This window comes from Miscanthus floridulus, chromosome 2, assembly GCF_019320115.1.
Source record: "Miscanthus floridulus cultivar M001 chromosome 2, ASM1932011v1, whole genome shotgun sequence".
NCBI classification, from domain to species: domain Eukaryota; kingdom Viridiplantae; phylum Streptophyta; class Magnoliopsida; order Poales; family Poaceae; genus Miscanthus; species Miscanthus floridulus.
The window spans coordinates 153,298,400-153,319,052 of NC_089581.1; the positions used below are offsets into that span (position 1 = coordinate 153,298,400).

Consider the following 20,653-nt stretch of genomic DNA (forward strand, 5'->3'; position numbering starts at 1 on the left):
GCTTTTTTTTTTTTTTGGCTGAAGCAGGCCCTAAATAATCCGACGCCACTGTATGCAAACATCCTATCTGTCACAATCGGAAAGCACAATGAAATGAAGCTGTTTTCAAGGAAGCTAGGCCTTGTTTAGATTGCAACTTTTTTCAACCTGATGAATAGTACCACTTTCGTCTTATTTGGCAAATATTGTCCAATTGTGGACCAACTAGGCTCAAAAGATTCATCTCGTGATTTCCAACTAAACTGTGTAATTAGTTATTTTTTACCTACATTTAATACTCCATGCAAGTGGCTAAAAATTGATGTGATGGAGAGAGAGTGAAAAAACTTAGAACTTTGATGGGAGGCCCTAGTAGCAATTCCACAACAACACGGGGCCTCCAATTTCGTGTGTCCCTAGCAGGGGAAGAAAGCTACACCAACACAGCTCATGCCACCAGGCGCAGGCGGGCCCCGCCATCTCCGGTGCCCACGAGACCTTTCCGCACCAATCCCGCCCGTCTAATTCCAACGCCGCGCGAAATTTTTTCCACACGCCACACAGGAGACGTAACTCCCCCCTTCTCGCTGTCAACCCTGGCCCACCGGTGCCGTACGCGCCTCCAGCCCAGACCACCCTGCCACCGCCAAGTGGGCCCCGCACCACACACGCCAACCCGCTTTACACCAAACACCAGGCAGAAAGGGCCACCGCCATGTGGGCCCCGCCCATCACACCGCAATCACACTCACGGGCCCCCTCTTCCTGACCTTTCCTACCCGCGCGCCAGAAGTGAAGAAAACCCACAACTAGGCGCACACCATCCCCATCGCCGCGCCCGCCCCGCCTCTTCGCCGGCGACGAGCCGCCGCCGAGGAGTTCAGCGTGGAGTGGCTTCCTCTCGTGTGGGAGACGCTGCCGAATTTCTCTGACTGGGTCGTCGTTGCTGTGTGCCGCCGAGATTAGAGTTTTTCAAAGGGTCTCTCCTTTGCGGCACTGGCCTCTTGGAGTTAGTTTATTTCGAGGCAGCTCGAGGCTCGCTTCGGAAGCGATCCGGTCGCCGCCGCCGCCACTGGCCGCGTCTTCCCGTAGTCGCCGTCTCGGGGCTGGCTGTGGTGATGAGCTCCGTCGGATCCTAGGGTTTTTGAATTCTGACGGCTTCGTCGAGCTGCGCAAGGCGTCCAGAAGGAGATGGTGCCGACTGGGTTGTTCGGGTGGGCGTCGCCCCATGTACAGCCGCTCACACCCGTATCCGAGGTCTCGGAGCCGCCGGAGTCGCCGTCGCCGTACGGGGACGGGCCGGCGGGGGATGCCGGCGTGGGGGCGAGGGAGGGGGAAGGCGCTGGCGCCGGAGAGGAGGAAGTGGAGGACGACGAGGTCGAGCCGCCGCCCGCGGCGGTGTCGTTCTGGAGGCTTTTCGAGTTTGCCGATGGGGTCGACTGGGCCCTTATGGCTGCTGGGGCGCTTGCCGCTGCTGCGCATGGCGCGGCGCTCGTTGTGTACCTTCACTACTTCGGGAGGGCCCTGAATTTGCTCGACTCTGAGCGGGTTGGGTCGTCTCTCTATGGCCGCGGTGATGAGCTGCTCCGGCGGTTTAAGGAGGTAAGCTGATACTTCTGATGCTTGACACTTAGTTGTACATACAATAACTGTTATATTTTCAATTTTAGATGGAAGGATGTTTGAAATGTTTAAATTTTTATGGCGGATTATCTATTCTCCCGCAATGTCATTCTCAGAAGACAGTTCACTTTCCCCCCCTTTTGATTAGCTTGTAGCTACAGATGTTTGTTGTACTTTGGGGACATGGCAATTCTAAAAAATTATAGGACGCTGGTTGCTTTGATTTCTTATTGAATAGGTGCTTTTAGGTTGCATTTCAAACATTAGGGCTAGGAAAGTTTCCAACTGCACGTGTTTGCTGCTTTGCATTTTTTTAGTGTAGTTATGTTTATAACTCAAGTTATCACTTCAAATCAGTCCATTTTGATTTCGTTTCTGATGCAAAGTTTCCAAAGTCATCATGCGTTATTAGGAATTGGAATTGGTGGGTTGGGGTGTGTTTGGTATCACCTTTGCTGAAAGTTTGGGCTGCTGCTTCTGTGGAGGCACCTTTTGAAATTGCGTATATGTTGAGATGGAGAATGTAAGAGTGAAGTAGCCATGGTTTAAATGTTAGTAGTGTTTTATGGAATTGTCCATTTAAAAAAATTATGTCAAGGTTGGTTGCAGGATGGTCTCCTTGATCTCAAGGATGCCAGAGTCTAAAGACGTTTATTGGTGTAATATGTGTTTCTTAGCTGTTAACACGTTAAGGAACGGTTGATACTTGTTGATGTCTTGTGGTTGGTCATTATTGCTGTATCCATGTGTGATGGGAATGTTTTGAAAAGAGTTTTGCATTCTGAACGTTGAGTTCTTTTGTACTCTATATTCATTTAGTTTATGAAAGTTTGCCTGGAATATCCTATAGCTGCCTTTGGTAGTTTAGTTATAACCATTTTAGATTTTTTCTTGCAAACAAGGTAATTGAGGCAGCCAAGTGAATGTTTCACTTGACACTCTCTTTTCATAGTTGGTGTACCCTGTAGGCGGAGATAAAATTATGGGGATATGGCAGCTTCATCTGTGACAAGAGGAATTGAAAAAAAAAAACTGGACTGATGGGACCATTTCCTCAGGGGGTAACCAAGTAATTTCTAAAATATTCTACATTAAACACTTAAGTTATCTCATAATGGCTGCTATCTGGAACGTTCCTAGGCTCCCCACATCTAGTTCATTAATTGATGTGCACTGTTATCGTTGTACTCGGCCTTGTCGTTTATGGCAATCCATTTATTTATTCAGTTGTTTGATTCTGCTTGTACCCAAATTTTGGACTTGTAAGAAACTATTATCGAAACTTCTCCAAACGGGTGCTACCTTGCATTTTGTGTGTGACCTTGCATGTTTCTTTTGTCCCTTAGGACCCTCCCACCCAGTTTTCCATATTCTGAAATTCATCTCTTGCCCTCTTACATTTTTTCATCAACGTTGCAGCATGCCTTGTATATTGTCTTTATAGCTGCTGGTGTTTTCGTCGCAGGATGGATAGGTAAGTAACTATTGTCATTTAAATTGCAGTTCTCACTCAGCACAAACACAAATTCCTGATTATTTCAGTTGTGCAGAGGTATCATGTTGGATTCTAACTGGGGAACGGCAGACTGCTGTCATCAGATCAAAATATGTTCAGGTTTTGCTAAATCAAGACATGAGTTTTTTTGATACATATGGTAACAACGGAGATATTGTTAGTCAAGTGCTCAGTGATGTATTGCTCATTCAGTCAGCTATAAGCGAGAAAGTAAGCCTAAACAGTCAAGTAACCATCTGTTCCTCTGGAATTATGATCTGCAGGGTGAACCTTGTCACTTTAGGGTCTTCTAACGACTGGGTTTCTTTGTAGGTTGGGAACTACATACATAATATGGCTACATTTGTTGGTGGTCTCATTGTTGGCCTTCTGAATTGTTGGCAAATAGCACTTCTAACTCTTGCCACTGGACCCTTGATTGTTGCAGCAGGAGGAATATCTAACATATTTCTTCATAGGCTGGCTGAAAACATTCAAGATGCATATGCTGAAGCGGCTAGCATTGCTGAACAGGTGCTACCTTTATTCATTGTGCCAATCTTTCTTTTGAACTTTTAAAGTATACACCAACCTAAGCCGCTGTCTGATACAGTGCTCATGGCTGCCATATCTTCGATGTCAAGAGTGCTGTATCAGAGGGCAGCTATTCTGCACTGTTGACTTTGTAGATTATACGATCATTCTGGTTTGATGTGCAATTAATTAGTTAAAATATGCCTGGTTCTAATGTGACTTGTGCATGTACAGGCCATCTCATACATCAGGACACTGTATGCTTTTACAAATGAAACTCTTGCAAAGTACTCCTATGCTACCTCACTTCAAGCCACACTTAGATATGGAATTTTGATTAGCCTTGTCCAAGGGATTGGTCTTGGATTTACATATGGACTTGCCATTTGCTCTTGTGCTTTGCAACTTTGGGTTGGAAGACATCTGATCCATCGCAGAAAAGCTGATGGCGGTGAAGTTGTGGTAGCTTTATTCTCTGTAATTCTGAGCGGCCTGTAAGCAACTTAATTTATGCAGAAGTTTTGCTTTATATAAATTATTCTGTCATGTATATCCTTATCTATGTTTCTTTTTGAATTTGTAGTGGTTTGAATCAAGCAGCTACAAACTTCTATTCATTTGAGCAAGGGCGCATTGCTGCTTATAGACTATATGAGATGATTAGTCGTTCAACTTCCAGCACCAATCAAGAAGGGACAACCTTACCCCAGGTGCAGGGGAATATTGAATTTCGAAATGTGTACTTTAGCTACCTGTCTCGTCCTGAAATCCCAATATTAAGTGGTTTCTTCCTCACTGTACCGGCGAGAAAAACTGTGGCACTTGTTGGTAGAAATGGCTCGGGGAAAAGCAGTATAATTCCTCTGATGGAGAGATTCTATGACCCAACATTAGGTAGTAGCACTGAGAAGCATCTTTTGTTTTCCACTTCTATTCCTCCATTTAAAAGGCTACTCGTATTTATGTTTCAGGTGAAGTTCTTTTGGATGGGGAAAACATAAAAAATTTGAAAGTAGAATGGTTAAGAAGCCAAATTGGTCTGGTGACACAAGAACCAGCCTTATTGAGTTTGAGCATTCGGGAAAATATTGCTTATGGAAGATCTGCTACCTTTGATCAGATAGAAGAGGCAGCAAAAACAGCCCATGCCCATGGGTTCATCAGTTCACTTGAAAAGGGGTATGAAACCCAGGTAAATCTTGTTGTCTATCAAGGCTAGACTGCTTAGGCATCGAGTCTCTGGTACTCACTTTTAGAAATTCTGTAGGTTGGTCGAGCTGGTATAGCACTCACTGATGAACAGAAGATCAAAATTTCTATTGCTCGTGCTGTGCTTTCGAATCCATCCATTCTGTTGCTTGATGAGGTCACGGGAGGACTTGATTTTGAAGCTGAAAAAGCTGTACAAGAAGCATTAGATGTTCTCATGTTGGGAAGGTCAACCATTATAATTGCTAGACGTCTTTGCCTCATTAAAAATGCTGATTATATAGCTGTAATGGAGGAGGGTCATCTTGTTGAAATGGGGACACATGATGAACTTCTAAACTTGGATGGCCTTTATGCTGAGCTTTTAAGGTGTGAGGAAGCAACAAAACTTCCCAAAAGGTAAAGCCTTTTTTCATAGGCATTACCCAACATGTGGCTAAGCATATCTAGTACCTGTGGATACTCCCTCTGTCAAAAAAGAATGCAATTCTAGGTGCATTCTCGGTTAAAGTGCCTAAAGTTTGACTAAATATATTATTTAAAACATTAATGTTTATGATGCCAAAAGAATATATTATGAAAATATGTTTCCTGACTAATCTAATGGTACCTATTTAGTACACTATATTATAAATTTGGCCAAACTTACATACTTTAACATAGCACTGTTCTAGGACGGAGGGAGTACTAATAACTAATTTTTAGATCCTAGAGCATTGATAACTATAGCATCATTTGAAATATGACCGGGCTGAAGAGATTTTGCTTAACCTTTTGTATTTATACTTTATGGATATTTGTTTGTTCTTGGTTTTTATTTCAATGTTTGTTCCGTCATATCTGCTGAAAAAAGTGTATGATTTGATTTGGACTCCCTTATCTTGTTTCATGACAGGATGCCTACCAAGAACAACAGGGAGCATAAGTCGCTCCAAATTGAGGACACATCAGTGAGCCAATATTTTCAAGAATCGTCCTCTCCTAAGATGGCAAAATCACCTTCACTACAAAGGACACATGGCATGCTTCAATTTTGGCGATCAGATACCAACAGAAACTCTCATGATTCACCAAAGGATCGAAGTCCACCTTCAGAACAAACTATGGACAATGGGTTACCTATGGTTGCAATTGAAACCGAAAGAACACCATCCATTAAGAGGCAGGATAGTTTTGAAATGAAATTACCTGATCTTCCTAAAGTTGATGTCCATCCTATACAGCGGCAGTCATCTAAGAATTCAGAACCTGACTCACCCATATCTCCTCTTTTGACTTCTGATCCTAAGAACGAGCGTTCACATTCACAAACTTTTAGCAGACCACAGAGTGAACGAGATGATACGAGTTCTGAACACAGTGAACTGGATGAGGTTCAGCACCAGAAACCTCCATCTTTTTGGCGTCTTGCAACACTTAGTATTGCTGAATGGCCTTATGCTCTTTTAGGTACAATTGGTGCTGCTATATTTGGCTCATTTAATCCACTGCTTGCTTACACAATAGCACTTATAGTGTCAGCATACTATCAAATAGAAACCCGTGATATGCGCCATGAAGTGAACAGATGGTGTTTATTCATAGTAGGCATGGGTGTTATTACAGTGCTGGTCAACTGGTTGCAACATTTCTATTTTGGAATAATGGGGGAGAAGATGACTGAGCGCATAAGAAGGATGATGTTCTCAGGTAATTGCAATCTGCATCTTTATATGCTGTTCTTGTATTCTGCTAATCATGTAGTTGGTTTTACCTTATTAGAGTTTAATTCTTATTTATGATTTCTTTGACAGCAATGCTACGCAATGAAGTTGGATGGTTTGACAAAGAGGAGAACAATGCTGATACACTGTCCATGCGCCTCGCAAATGATGCTACATTTGTCCGTGCTGCCTTCAGTAACCGGCTTTCCATATTTATACAAGACACTGCTGCAGTATCTGTGGCTCTCCTTATTGGAATGTTGTTGGAATGGCGGGTGGCACTTATTGCACTTGCAACTTTGCCAGTTCTTGTCATATCTGCTGTTGCACAGGTAATAAAGTTTTCTTTATTTGTCTGCTATCCCCTGAAAAGATTGTTATTTTAACAGAAATTTGATGCTTGTCCATGTAATTGTTGCACTGTGCACACTATTGTTTGGTTGAGGTTGGATTAGTAAAACACTCAGCCTATGCATCTAGATTAATCACTGGTTGAATCTTACTAAATTATGCTGAAAAATAGATGAACACCAGATTCTAGAGGTCAGAGGGCCACAATTAATCATGTTGTGTTTGACGAACCTTTACCATTTTGTAAATGGCATTCCAATTATCCAATATGCCAATATCCATGGTCAAAATATGCTTCTCGTAATCAAGACAGAGCTGAGCACTACAGCTGCTCCTTGGATTCTGTCATAAAAATATTAAGACCTCCACGCTGATCAGGATGATGATAATCCATTCTAGAGAATCAAGCTTCTTGTTCAAAATACATGCAGTAAAACATTCCTAACAGAAAATCATTCGACCATGGAATGTTCTACATCACAGTATTAGTGTTACCTCAACAAATTTCAACTTAAAATCAAGGTTTTCAGATCTTTGTGTTAGCCTGTATTCATCTCAAAGGTACTCCAAATTTGAGTGTAGCTTTATTTTTCCATGATATATCTAACCTGGAAATCACAAGGTTGTAGCAAAAAGAAATAACAAATACAAATTAGCAAGGTGGAAAATTAAAAATTCAAAAGACAGATTAGAAGATAATCTTTTTCTCTCATGATCTGTATATATCCTGTACTGCAAAACTGTGGATCAATTAAACCAATATTACCTTGTTTTGAGATATGTGATTAGAATCTATGGAATCCCAAGCTTGTCATAAAATTTGCCTGTACAAAGATGAGGAGGTACATATAATGATGTTAACTTTAAATCCTTCCAGAGTGACCATTAGGCTACTTTATTCTTACATCCAGAATACAACCATTAGGCAGATTAGATATCAACTTTAGGAAGGATATATTTACTTTTAAGAAATAAAGACATACTACAAATGCCAATTTAACGCCAGCCACGTTTGCCGCTGTCTATCTCAAGTTCCTTGAAATAGCAAACTGTTGACCTCATAATATCTTGGGCTATATTAAGTGTTGTAGAGATTGTATGAACTGGACCAAGGATTTGTTTCTTCTTGCTATAAGTAATCAATTAGTTTATTATTTGATAAGAGCTTTCTTGTTCTAACGACAATCCCTACAAGCTGATTCTCGGTGGTCTTAAATTTTGGCAATTTCGATTTATCTATAATGCTATATTTTATTTGCTTGATCAGAATGCTAACAGAATAAACCCTGCAATAGTGGCACACCCAGTTGTCTCTGCCTGATGCTCTCTTCCAAATCCTAGGAGAAATTCCCACAAGCATTCATGAATGACAATAAGATCAAATTAATTTCTGAACATACTAGGAGACAGATGCAATCTTAGGAGAAATGCAATTTTCTTCTTCCCTAATTCAATACAATGTAAGATGAATACTTGTGGGAATTTCTAGACAATACACATCAGGAGATATAAATGGATACATTATATGATTCTCTCACTGCGAATGGAATAGGCGTGAAGCAAAACCTCAATGTTAAAGACAGATCAGTTCAACGCAAATAAACGGCACCTAATGTTACATCTGAGATGAGGAAGGCTAACTACTACTTACTAGTGGTAGTGGTAGTGGTAGTCGTCGTCGTCGTCGTCTTGGTAAATCTTGACAAAATGTTCAAGCAACTATTTTCTGTCCTAATGGATCAGCGCTAAATTTCTACCACGTATCTTAATTGGTGTTATATCCAGAATATTTGAAGAGGTAAAACTAATTGTTTTTGTGTGTGTTCAACATCAGCTCCATGTGAATAAAATGAAATGTAAAACTTACATGTTTGAGACTATTCAGCCTGGTTCTATATTCATCAAATGGTTCTATTTCTGCAAACAATTGCTCAAGCTCCAAATCGAGGGTAATAAAACTGAGATGTCAAATATTACAGATTTGGGACTATTCTCAGCCTGGTTAGAATACTAAAGAAATGTGTCTTGGATCAACTTTAATATTATAGTGGTAGAACGGTACCTGTACATACTTAAATTGCAGTCATTCACTTTGTGATAGCTCCGTACAATCTGCAAAAACATTATTTAAGTTGTTATAAACACGTCAACCAAGATTGAAGGAAAACAGAAATACGATACGATGGATATAATGATGCAAACAAACCTTTTGAGATTTCAAACAAATGATGTGACCCAATAATCATATGGGCATCATCTCGTCATGGTCTACTGCATCTATTGTGGCTTGAACCGCTTGGAGCTCCAGGCTAAGCATCAGCTCCATGGCCGTGCTCCCGTGCCTGCTGCTAGACCGAGCCTTTTCACACTCTTCAACTATCTGGAGTTCTCATGGGCAATTCGTCGAGCACACGATGTGCAGACACTGCTCAGGACCAGGGAGTCCACTGCTTGTTCCCCTCCTCGGACCAATCCCCTAAAGACAGAGTGGAAGGGCCTGCCTGCTCGGGTGAGCATCGTGCAAGCGGGAGAACGCGGCTGCGTCGCCAGGCGAATTGAGTAGCGGATGTGGCAGTGGCCGCCCAGCAGAGATGGAGAACTCCCGTCACTATACTGCAGTAGCCCGTTGCTCATACTGCTGGGCCTGGCCAGGATCTGAGCACGCCATTGCCTAGACTTCTGCTTGTTCTTCGACGGCCATAGAGGCAGGCAGCAAAAGGAGAGGAGCAGGAAGGTGATGTGTCTACATTGGGGATATGGGAGAGAGCTATGAGGTGGAGCTCCACGGCAACGGTCGCTTCCGCCTGGCCTTCCGCCATTTTTCTGTGGCCTAGCTTCGTCTCGTCTCATGCTGCTGTACCAACCATGGCATCGAGGACTACGCCACGGATGAGGAGACGCCACGAGAGAAGCAGGCAAATAGGCGGAGTGTTGAGCGTTGTGTGATGAGGAGGCTGGCCCTGCAGCCCCTGGAGGTCGAGCTCGAGCTCGAGCGTGGAGCGGTAGGAGGTGGCACGCCGAGCAAGGAAAGGAGAGGGAGGAGGGAAGAGTGAACGACGGCTGGGAGCGCGGCCGACGCCGGTGGATCACCCCGTTCCATGGCAGGGACAACCCCAGGAAGATCAGGCGGCCGGCGGCGCGAGAGGTGGAGGCGTGGAGCCGCGAGAAAGTTCATGATTGTTCGGGTTCCGAAGAAGCGGGTGGAGAGTGGAGACCCGAACCAAACCGCGATCGGACGGACGACATCGCGAGTACGGCGGATCAGACGGTGAGAGGGATAGCGGACGATGTGGCGCTATCGGGTGCCCGAGCTTGGACTCTGGATTCGAAAGTTAGAGATTGGCAATGATGTGGTAACATGTTGTGAGAATGGAAATCTTTTCATAAATATTGTTTGATCAATCTGAGTCTCAGTTATACTTTGGATCACTTGGATCCTAGTGTATACAAGCTGATCATAATAAAGCCTTATGAGTCCTGGTGGCTTCCATTGCCTTGGCATTTACTTCCTTTGAAGCTTGCATGTGTAAGACCGAATATTCTGTCAAAGATTACTGAAGACTTCAAACTCTAAAATATTACTTTTCATGTTAGTAATGGGCTTTGTGACATATGGGTTACAGATGTTGAAATTTTTATATCATGCTACTTGCTCTTAGCAGCAGCGCTTCATATGTTCCATTTGTTATAACTGTAGCACATTAGTATACTGGCAAATCTCTAATGGGTCTAATAACTTGTGTTGCAGAAATTGTGGCTTGCTGGCTTCTCAAGAGGAATCCAGGAAATGCATAGAAAGGCTTCGTTGGTGCTTGAAGATGCAGTGCGGAACATATACACTGTAGTAGCATTCTGTGCTGGGGATAAGATAATGGAACTGTACAGACTACATCTTGGCAAGATACTAAAACAAAGTCTTGTGCAAGGACTGGCAATAGGCTTTGGCTTTGGTCTCTCCCAGTTCCTTCTTTTTGCCTGCAATGCCCTGCTTCTTTGGTACACTGCTATTTCAGTTGACCAACAACGTCTGACAATAGCCACAGGACTAAAAGAGTACATTCTGTTTTCATTTGCATCATTCGCATTGGTGGAGCCATTTGGACTTGCGCCTTACATTCTTAAAAGGAGGAAATCTCTTAGGTCAGTATTTGAAATTATTGACCGTGAGCCAAAGATTGATCCTGATGATACCACCGGCTTGAAACCACCCAATGTCTACGGAAGCATTGAATTCAAGAATGTTGATTTCTCTTATCCTGCTCGCCCAGACATTCTTGTGCTGAGTAATTTTAATCTTAAAGTGAGTGGTGGGCAGACAGTTGCAGTGGTTGGTGTTTCAGGATCAGGGAAAAGCACTGTTATTTCTTTGATCGAGAGATTCTATGACCCTGTTTCTGGCCAAGTTCTACTGGATGGTCGAGATCTGAAATCATTTAACCTTAGATGGTTGCGTAGCCACATGGGACTGATTCAGCAAGATCCAGTTATTTTCTCAACGACCATAAGAGAAAACATTATTTATGCAAGGCACAATGCAACAGAGGCTGAGATGAAGGAAGCTGCAAGGATAGCAAATGCTCATCATTTCATCAGCAGCTTGCCACATGGATATGACACTCATGTGGGAATGAGAGGGGTTGATCTAACACCTGGGCAAAAGCAACGGATTGCCATTGCTAGGGTGGTTTTGAAGAATGCACCTATATTGTTGTTGGATGAGGCAAGCTCTGCAATCGAGTCCGAATCAAGTAGAGTGGTACAAGAAGCTCTCGACACTCTGGTCATGGGTAACAAGACAACAATTCTCATTGCGCACAGGGCAGCAATGATGAAGCATGTGGATAACATTGTTGTCCTAAATGGTGGTAGGATAGTTGAGCAGGGCACACATGACTCTCTGATGGACCAGAACGGTCTATATGTTGGATTGATGCAACCCCATTTTGGCAAGGGCCTTCGCCAGCATCGGCTAATGTAATTATTGTTGGGCTTGTTAGGTGTAAATTATCCTAGGGCATGATCAGGTTTCCTTCTGCTCTTGGTGCAGCTATTCAGGCGCCCTTTTTGGCACATGAAAAATGCTGGAAGTTGCCGCCCTGCTGATGCTGTTCTGAGTAAGCGGAATGCTGGCCTGATCTTGACAACAAAAAAATAGCTTGGAGATTCAGGTAAGTAACTGTGTTGAAACTGTAGGGCACAACTCATTCTGGAAATAGTTAGCAAGTTTGGAGGGCATTGTAATTTTTGTAATATATGAGTTGAAACATTCTTTCAGAGGCTCGTGCTTGTGATGTCTCTCGCCTCTGTAATGCTAGTGTTTTGATCATTTAACTTGAGTATAAAGTTCGATTCTTGGTCAGTCCAAGTCTTGCAGCCGTGATGAAAAGCCTGTTACTGGGTAATTCTGGACGCGGCGTCATTTCCGGCAACGATACCGTTCAGATTAGGAGTTGCAGATGTTGAAAATTTGAACCAAATTCTTTTTTATTTGGAATTGATTATTTTATTGGGTCGATGGGCACGAGCGAAGCGTGTTTCATATTGACTGAGCCATGGCGAGCTTCCCGAATTTTTTATAATTTAGCCATTTTTTTAAAAGTTTCTCACAAATAGACCCCTAGCGGAAAGAATTCATAAAATAGATCCTTAGCTCGGCGCCATTGATGCTGGCGTCGAGCTCCTGGGCACGGCGGATGGCATGGCTGGCGCCGAGCTCGACGCCAACGTTAATGGCGCCGAACCTTTAATATCTACTGAGCTCACGCCTTTCCTCTCTTCTCCCTCTCTCGTCCTAGGATAGCCGGCCGCCCTCACTCGCGCCGTCGCCGCTCTCGCTCGCGCCGCGACTCCCCCCGCCGCGCCCCGAGGCTGCGCCGCGTCGTTGCTCGCGGTTGGCCGCCACGCCGCCCTCCACCGCCGGCCTCGCCCCGCGTTGTCGCCGTCCAGCGCCGACGTGCCTCCCACGTCGGTCTAGCCGAACTCGCCGCGCAGAGCCCCGGGCATCCCGTGCCCGCCGCGCGCCATCGCTGTCGTCGGCCGCGCCACCGCCGACCCCGCCACCTGCGCCATCGTTCAATTCACCTTCTATAAGCTTGTTGCTTGGTTCAACGATAGACACGCCCATGCATTGCAGTTGCGGAGTGATAGAGAGATATGGGCTCCGAAACCAAAGGCACACCTAGAGAAGGTAAGAGAAAGGGCTGGCACACATGAGGTTACATGCTTTGACCACGCCACAGGGACTTATCAGGTCGAGCATAGGGGCGGTACAACGTCCGACGGCAAGGTCCGAGAGTCGAGGATACATGTGGTTGTCCTCCAAGATTTTAAGTGCACTTATGGTAAACCAAGGCAGTACCACTTTCTATGTTCTCATTTGGTGGCAGCAGCTAGGCATTACAACTATAATATCGAGAGGATGATACCTCACGAGTTCAGTGTCGACACGCTTGTGCACACATGGAGCCCCCGCTTCGTGCCTTTCCGGGACCCTGGAGAGTGGCCTCCATATGATGGGCCGAAGTACATTGCGGATCCAGCTTACTGTTGGAACAAGCGTGGATCAAGGCAGAGGACGAGGCACATGATGGTTATGGATCAGATACTCGAAAGAACGAGGCGTGGGAGAGGAACTCCATTTGTTACTGACCCCGAGCAGTACGAGTGCGGCAAGTGCGGTAGACTTGGCCACAATTCACGAAGTTGCCATTGACAGATTAGTGAGGTGCGACTATTGGTTCATTTTATTATTTTATATTTGTCGTCTTCATTTAATTAATTATGCATGTCTCTTTTTGTGCTTGTATTGGTGTCAATTACTTATAGATTTGTAAGTTCATGTTTCATTGTATATTGAAATTCTAATTCATTCACTTTTTTTGTAGGATGGAGCAATTTCACCTGCTTGACCCGACGTACGAGGCGACCCACCGAGGACGTCTCATAGCGCTGGGGCAGGTAATAATCTATAAGTTTTGTTCAAAATTTGGTGAACGTACACGTGTTCGTGAAGTAACAGGAGACTGTTTTATTCGATGCAGGACCTTCCGCTCCTTCGTCCTAGAACCCACAGTGGGTTCTTGGACATGCGGTACGACGACAGGTACACTCCTTTCCTACAAAGAGTTAGCCTGGATGTCATCTCTTTTCAGGTTTGTCGTGGGTTGCCCAAGTTCAACTCAGCGGCCATAACTGTGCTGGTTGATAGGTATTAAATTGAATCATTGCCTCCATTCATGACCATTTGTTCATGTGATTGACTTTTTGACAATTAATATTGCTTTGTCTTAAATATAGGTGGCGGCCGGAGACTCACAGCTTCCACCTACCTTTCAGAGAGATGACAGTCACGCTCCAAGACTGTCAGAAGATGCTAGGCTTAAGGATTCACGGCAACCCAGTCACCGGGCAATGCAGGTCAGAGGGCTGGAGAGCACGAGTGGAGGCCTTCCTTGGGCGTGAGCTTGGCGAGCAGGTGGCTCGCACTTCTGGAGTTCCCATCTCCTGGCTACGGAAAGAGTTCGCACAGTGCCCCGAGGAGGCAGATGAGGAGACAGTTAGGTACTACTACAGGGCATGGATCCTACATATGTTTGCCTGCGTTCTCTTCCCTGACGCCATGGGTGACAGTGCGTCCTGAATGTGGATCCACTGCCTCGGTGACTGGAACCAGGTGGGTCATTATAGCTGGGGCTCTACAGTCTTGTGTTTTCTATACCAGCAGCTGTACGAGGGGTGTCGTCGGTCTTCGTCAAACTCGTCACTTGGTGGATGCGTATACCTGTTACAGCTGTGGATGTGGGCTTGTCTTCTAGTTGGCCGTCCTGATGTTCTGGATCGTCGTGAGTGGTTCCAAGGTCAGCCTCCAAGACGATAGCCGACGTGGACATACCTTTGGGACTAGGCCAGAGTTCCGTACGTGAGGTTAGACCGGGCGTACATTGAGTTCACCAATGAGCTAGACACGCTGACGGCATTTAGTGTAAGTAAATTTTATTTCCCATGCTAGTTTGAAAATGATTAGTATACCATATAACATCTTGTTTGGACATATTGTAGGTGGAGTGGGAGCCGTACGGTGGAGATGACGCACTTCCTTTTCAGCTGAGCAACGTTTGTGGGGCCGACGACGACTTCTATAGGATGAGGTGCCCTCTAATCTGCTTCTATGCTTTTGAGTACCATCTGCCAGATAGGGTTGCACGCCAATTTAGAGTGAGACAGCTTTGGCCTACGGCTCTGTTCTCGACTGGGGTTGACTTACACAAGTAAGTGTTTTGATATTTCAAATGTCTCATGATGATGGTCCATTTCTATTAATATGGTGACATGTACATGGATTCAAGTAACGATGATATACGTGCAGGTTGGATCGTCAGAGGAACAAGAAAATTTTTGACTAGGAGAGACACCACCAGTCCTTCATTGAGGAATGGGAGGAGATGCACGACAACGTGGACGACAACAACGAGCCGCACACGAACCATAAGTTCAGGCGGTACCAAGCTGAAATGACCTAGGATGCCGCCTAGAGGGGGGTGAATAGGCATTTCTGAAAATTAACACCTTTAAATGCGGAAACAATTAAATGAAAACTCCAAATAAGAGTAATACCACCCCTCATAAGTTAGCCACAGAGTATGTAAGGTATAAAGAATATATCTAGAAGCTACAACCCTGCAACACAAAGTTAGAACAGAGAATGAATATATTCAGCACAGACAGGAAATACTGGACGTGTCCGGTATGCACGTGTTCTTCAGAACAGCCTGGCACAGTGATCAATACCGGACGTGTCCGGTATGAATACCGGACGTATCCGGTATACACGATTTCTGCAGAACAGCCCCAAACTTGCTCCCTTCGATTTCTATCTTCAAACCAAACGACAGGTATCTACTAGAGATGATAATATACATAGACAACCTGCGCAAGAGCTAGAGCAATACAAATATCAAATGAAATACGAATTGAGACACGATATTTGTTTTACCGAAGTTCAGACTCGTTTGAGTCCTACTCTCTGTTGAGGGGGCTGCGGGCGACCCAGCAAAGGTCAGCCCTAGAGGATACCACGAAGGTGACTCTAGCCGGAGTCTTTTCCAACTCCTTTTCCTCCTTCCACTAGTTGATTCCAAGGCGGCAGAATCGACCGTTACAAACTTTCCGAGGCACACCACAATCTCTCGGGTGCTCTCCGGCGACGTCTAACCGTCTAGGACCAAAGAGTCCAAGAGTAACAAATGCGAATCACGAGATTGACAATATGCACAAGTGTTCAAGTGGTTGGATTGCTCTCTTTTTGAATTTCACTCAACCCACAATTTGATTTGGCAAATTTGATCAATCACTCACTAAGAGAGGGTTGGGAGAGTTGACAAGGCTAAAAAACGTGTGTGTGTATCAGCAGAATCAGCAGCCTCCAAAGGTGGAGGCTTGGAGGTATTTATAGCCCCCTTGGAAAAACTAGCCGTTTTATAGCCGTTGCCATACCGGACACGTCCGTATGACTTACACTGCCCCAACGGTAACTAAGTTACAGTGAAGTTGTGAGGCGTCGAAACTCTCGACTCACGTCGGAACTCCCGACTCTCAGGGCATTTGAAAACTAGCCGTTGGCTTCTGGCCATCCATACCGGACACATCCGGTATGAATACCGGACACTTCCGGTATGACCAGGACAGTGAACCCTCCAAGTCAGTTAAAGTGCGAGACGTCGGAACTCCCGACCCTTGCCGGGACTCCCGACCGTCGAAACTCCTGACTTACGTCGGAACTCCCAACGAACCAACCCGAGAACAACAATTTTACCACTGCTGGGTAAATACCGGACACGTCCGGTATCAATACCGGACACGTCCAGTATTGCCAGAACAGCAAAAATAAAGTTAGCTCTTTTGTCGCTTAAATACTCAAAACTCACATGGGTTGGCTTGAGCACTTATGAAATATTATCTATCAACATGATGCATCCCTCTTAATAGTACGACATACCTATTAAACTCAAGATAAAAGGAAAAATGAATTTATACCACTTGAGTTGATCTATTTTGAATTGATGCTGTCTCTTTCAATCTTCATCAAGTAAGGGTGCTAACATGTTGATATTGATCTTTTCATTTGAGCATAGCCATCTTGAGCATGTGACTTGATTTCATTCATCAAATTTGAATAATTCCAAATATATCAAGTCACTTCCATCAAACACTCCAATAGTGATTTGATCCTCCACATAAACATGAATATCATAGCTTGATTAGTACCTCAACTAAATGCAAGTACTTCATTCTTCACTCTAGCTAGGTTCTTCGGCCGCCAAGCCGTCGCTTGCCCTTCACCCTTGCTTAGTACCTCGAAATCTTTCCTTGCTATCTTCACCATCTCAAGCCATCAAGTCACATCTTGTGTTGAATCATCCATTCATGTATTGTTATCCTTTTTATTTTAATTTAGCAAGCTTCAAATATGAGACCATTCCATATGCAATCTCTTATGTCTCATTAATTAATTCTTACAAGCTTGCTTTCACATAGTACACGAAAATCCCACAATAACTAAGCCTTCGTATGAATTCCATTTGCATTGTTGTCTTGTGCTTGAACTAGATTGTTTATACAACAACACATCATTTTGACTTTCATTAAGTACCTGTGAGATAACCTATTGCCTGTCCACACTTAGCAAACGGGTTAGTCCTTTAATCACGTTGTCATTCAATCATCCAAAACCCACTAAAGGGCTAGATGCACTTTCACAAGCTTGGTACCAGCGTGCGACACGGTGCAGGCTGAGGCTACAGTGGACCGAAGCTGACTACGCCGACATCGAGTCCTCCGACGATGAAGACACGACGTACGACCAGTCAACTCGTGCAGGAAGGCAGGTGAAGGCAGGACCGATCTTGCATCTAACAAAACGGATGTAATTTAACAAACATAAATCAAAACATCATAAATAAATATCAATGAGAACCATAACTACAGTACAACCAATTTCGTTCTAAGAAACGAAAGCAGTTAGCATTAAACCCTAAACCTAGGATTTCCCATTTGATGCACAACAATGAACCCATAACATAACTATACGCGCCTAGGTTTGCTAGCTTTTTTTACGCTTTGGCATCATCCAACGATTGTATAATATATATATTGAGGGATACAATGAAACCCTAAGTGATGACGATTCTTAGGTTAAAAAATCCGACTAATATATACCGAATCGATGCAAAAAAAACTAGGAGGGGAGCAAGGATACCTTGCTCTCGAAGATCTACGGATCAAATCAAGGTTTTCAAGGTCCAATATGCAGATTCGTGAGGTAGGGTGAAGTGGGGAGAGAAAAAAACGTGAGAGGAAGAGGAAGAACGCTCAGACAGGAAGGTTGGGCCGAGGTTAAATGCTGGAAGCTCGGCGCCAGTCACTCTGGCGCCGAGCTCCCTACCATGCCATCCTCCGTGCCCAGGAGCTCGGCGCCAGAGACGCTGGCGTCGAGGTAGGCGCCAGCATCAATGGCGCCAGAGACGCTGGCGCCGAGGTAGGCGCCAGCATCAATGGCGCCGAGCTAAGGGTCTATTTTCTGAATTCTTTCTGCTAGGGGTCTATTTGTAAGAAACTTTAAAAAAAAGAGCTAAATTGTAAAAAAAATCAGGCGAGCTTCACCGTTTCTGGCTTCCTCGGCAGGCTACAACTTGCATGTTGTATGCTACGGCTAACAGCGGCATGATTTTTTTTTAATTTTTGCATTGGACATATTTGTTGAAGTAGATTAAGTGAAAATTAAACTAAGTTTTACTCGAGTCAACTCCAACACCTATAGATTAATGTGAATACATATGCATCTAAAGGGCCCACAGTGGATTAATGCCATCACGATTTTAAAGTCACGGACACACTTGGGAACCTCGACAAAAGACATGACTCTGGTTTACTCTAAGGCCAGTCTCAATGCACAATTTCACCTCACAGTTACCAAGATCATGAAACAAAGCATGAAACATGTCTCATTCTTAGTGCAGAGTTTCATCGCACAGTTTCATGTGTTATTTTAGCTTTTTGGGTCCCACCGGCTTCTCCCTCTACTCTGCCCACCAGGGTCGCGCGCTTGCGAACACGGAACGGACGACGACGGCGCGGACGCGAGCAGCAGCCACGGAAGACGACGGTGCGAACAGGAGATGCACGGGCTGCATAGCGGCGACCACGGAAGACGGCGGCGCGGACGCGAGCGCACGGCGTGCAGCGGAGCCCGCGGTCGGCTGCGCCCGCGCCCAAGACTGGAGGAGCCGCACGTGGCGGTGCTCGCGCCCGCGGCGGAGCTCACGCCCATGGCCGGCGGCGCCCGCGAAACCCGCAACGGCAGGAACCACGCTCGGCGGTGCTCGCGTCCGCCCTCGGCCGGCGGCGCTGCGCCCGGCGATGCCTGCGCCCACGGCCGGCGGAGCCGTGCCCGGTGATGGTGGTGTTCGAAGGAGGAAGAAGATCGCAGACGCGATGAAACGAATCGAGGCTCTCAGTGCGGGTTTCGTGCCCGTTTCACGGCGTTGGTAACGACGCCCAGGTCGTTTCGTGGGGATGAAACGAATCTTTTCTCTCTCCTACTAGTTTCATGCAAAAAGTTCAGATCTGCTGATGTGGCGTCCTATTAAATGTGCATGACACACCTCATGAAACTCCATTGAGAATGGCCTACCAAGTGCTATACGCGACAGTTCATACGCTGTTTTATTTTGCGTTCTTCCAACATTCCGAGCCACTAAACTCAGAGCTGCCGGCTATCACAGAGTGCATCGACGACGATGGGCGCCTGGCCACCAAAGATCTGCCCCTTCCAACTTGATTACCTGACCAATATTTGCTGTCTTTTTGTCTTGGCAAACAGCCCAGCTCAACTACACAGTTGACTTACGCAGAAAAGTCGGTTAATAAGATTTGCTAGAAAAGCCAATAACAAAAAATCAACCGAAGCTGAAAACTAAAAGTCAGAAAAGCAGTTTTTCAGCAAAAAAAAAAAAGAAGGAAAAAAACGAAAGAAAAAAAAAGGTTTGGGCCAAACAAAGCGCTTCTCCGGTCTCCACGGTCGACGACGCCACACGCCAGGGCGCCAGGCAGCCTGACCTTCCAAGCGCGGACACTTGTGCTTCCTCCGCATCCCGACTTGACAGTTGACACCCACCGCCGCGGCACCCGACTGACTGACCGTGGCCTTATTTAAACAGGATGTAAAGTTTTGTGAGTCACGTCGGCTATCATACGGAGGTGTTGCATAAGAATCCGGAAGTAATCTGCGAGATGAATTTATTAAACCTAATTAATTTGTCATTAGCATATGCGTTACTGTAGTACCATATTGTCAAATCATGGATTAATTAGGTTTAAAAGATTCTTTTCGCAAATTAGTCGCAAACTATATAATTAATTATTTTGTAGTCTATATTTAATACTTTATATAGTAAACTTTAGAAAGAGAAACTAAACAAAGCCTGAGCTACGAAGGCACCGTCAACATTAATTATGATGCCATCGCCCATCACATCACTCGTCAAACTTGTGCTTGAAACAATCTAGTGATAAATCCTTGTTTCTATTTTTCATTAACTTCATTTCGAAACTTTCTAGCCGCATGAGTGTTGTACCGACAGCTGGATGCTGCTCACGGAGCGTGTAATTTTGGGAGCCACGAAGAATGCAACCAGCACAAGGCATTTCATCTTTCGCTAACATGGTACGCACATCTGCATTAGTGACAATAGGCACGGGTATC

General features: G+C 44.9%; 1 protein-coding gene across 1 annotated transcript; it reads left to right on the plus strand.

The window, feature by feature from the left end:
- Positions 1–755: 755 nt before the first annotated feature.
- LOC136533458 (ABC transporter B family member 20-like) lies at positions 756–12,253 on the plus strand. The gene is made up of 11 exons (XM_066526007.1): positions 756–1,581; positions 3,022–3,076; positions 3,153–3,328; positions 3,431–3,631; positions 3,866–4,125; positions 4,215–4,525; positions 4,603–4,823; positions 4,899–5,239; positions 5,736–6,529; positions 6,634–6,875; positions 10,643–12,253. The coding sequence occupies exons 1-11, from the start codon at positions 1,171–1,173 to the stop codon at positions 11,870–11,872; spliced, it is 4,242 nt and encodes a 1,413-aa protein (XP_066382104.1). The 5' UTR covers positions 756–1,170; the 3' UTR covers positions 11,873–12,253.
- Positions 12,254–20,653: the final 8,400 nt, after the last annotated feature.

Excerpts from the sequence above, each read along its gene's own strand:
- LOC136533458 (XM_066526007.1), top strand. The coding sequence starts at position 1,171 with ATGGTGCCGACTGGGTTGTTCGGGTGGGCGTCGCCCCATGTACAGCCG. Across the intron at positions 4,126-4,214 it reads TCTGTAATTCTGAGCGGCCT|TGGTTTGAATCAAGCAGCTA; the intron begins GTAAGCAACTTA and ends TTGAATTTGTAG. Across the intron at positions 6,530-6,633 it reads AAGAAGGATGATGTTCTCAG|CAATGCTACGCAATGAAGTT; the intron begins GTAATTGCAATC and ends TTTCTTTGACAG.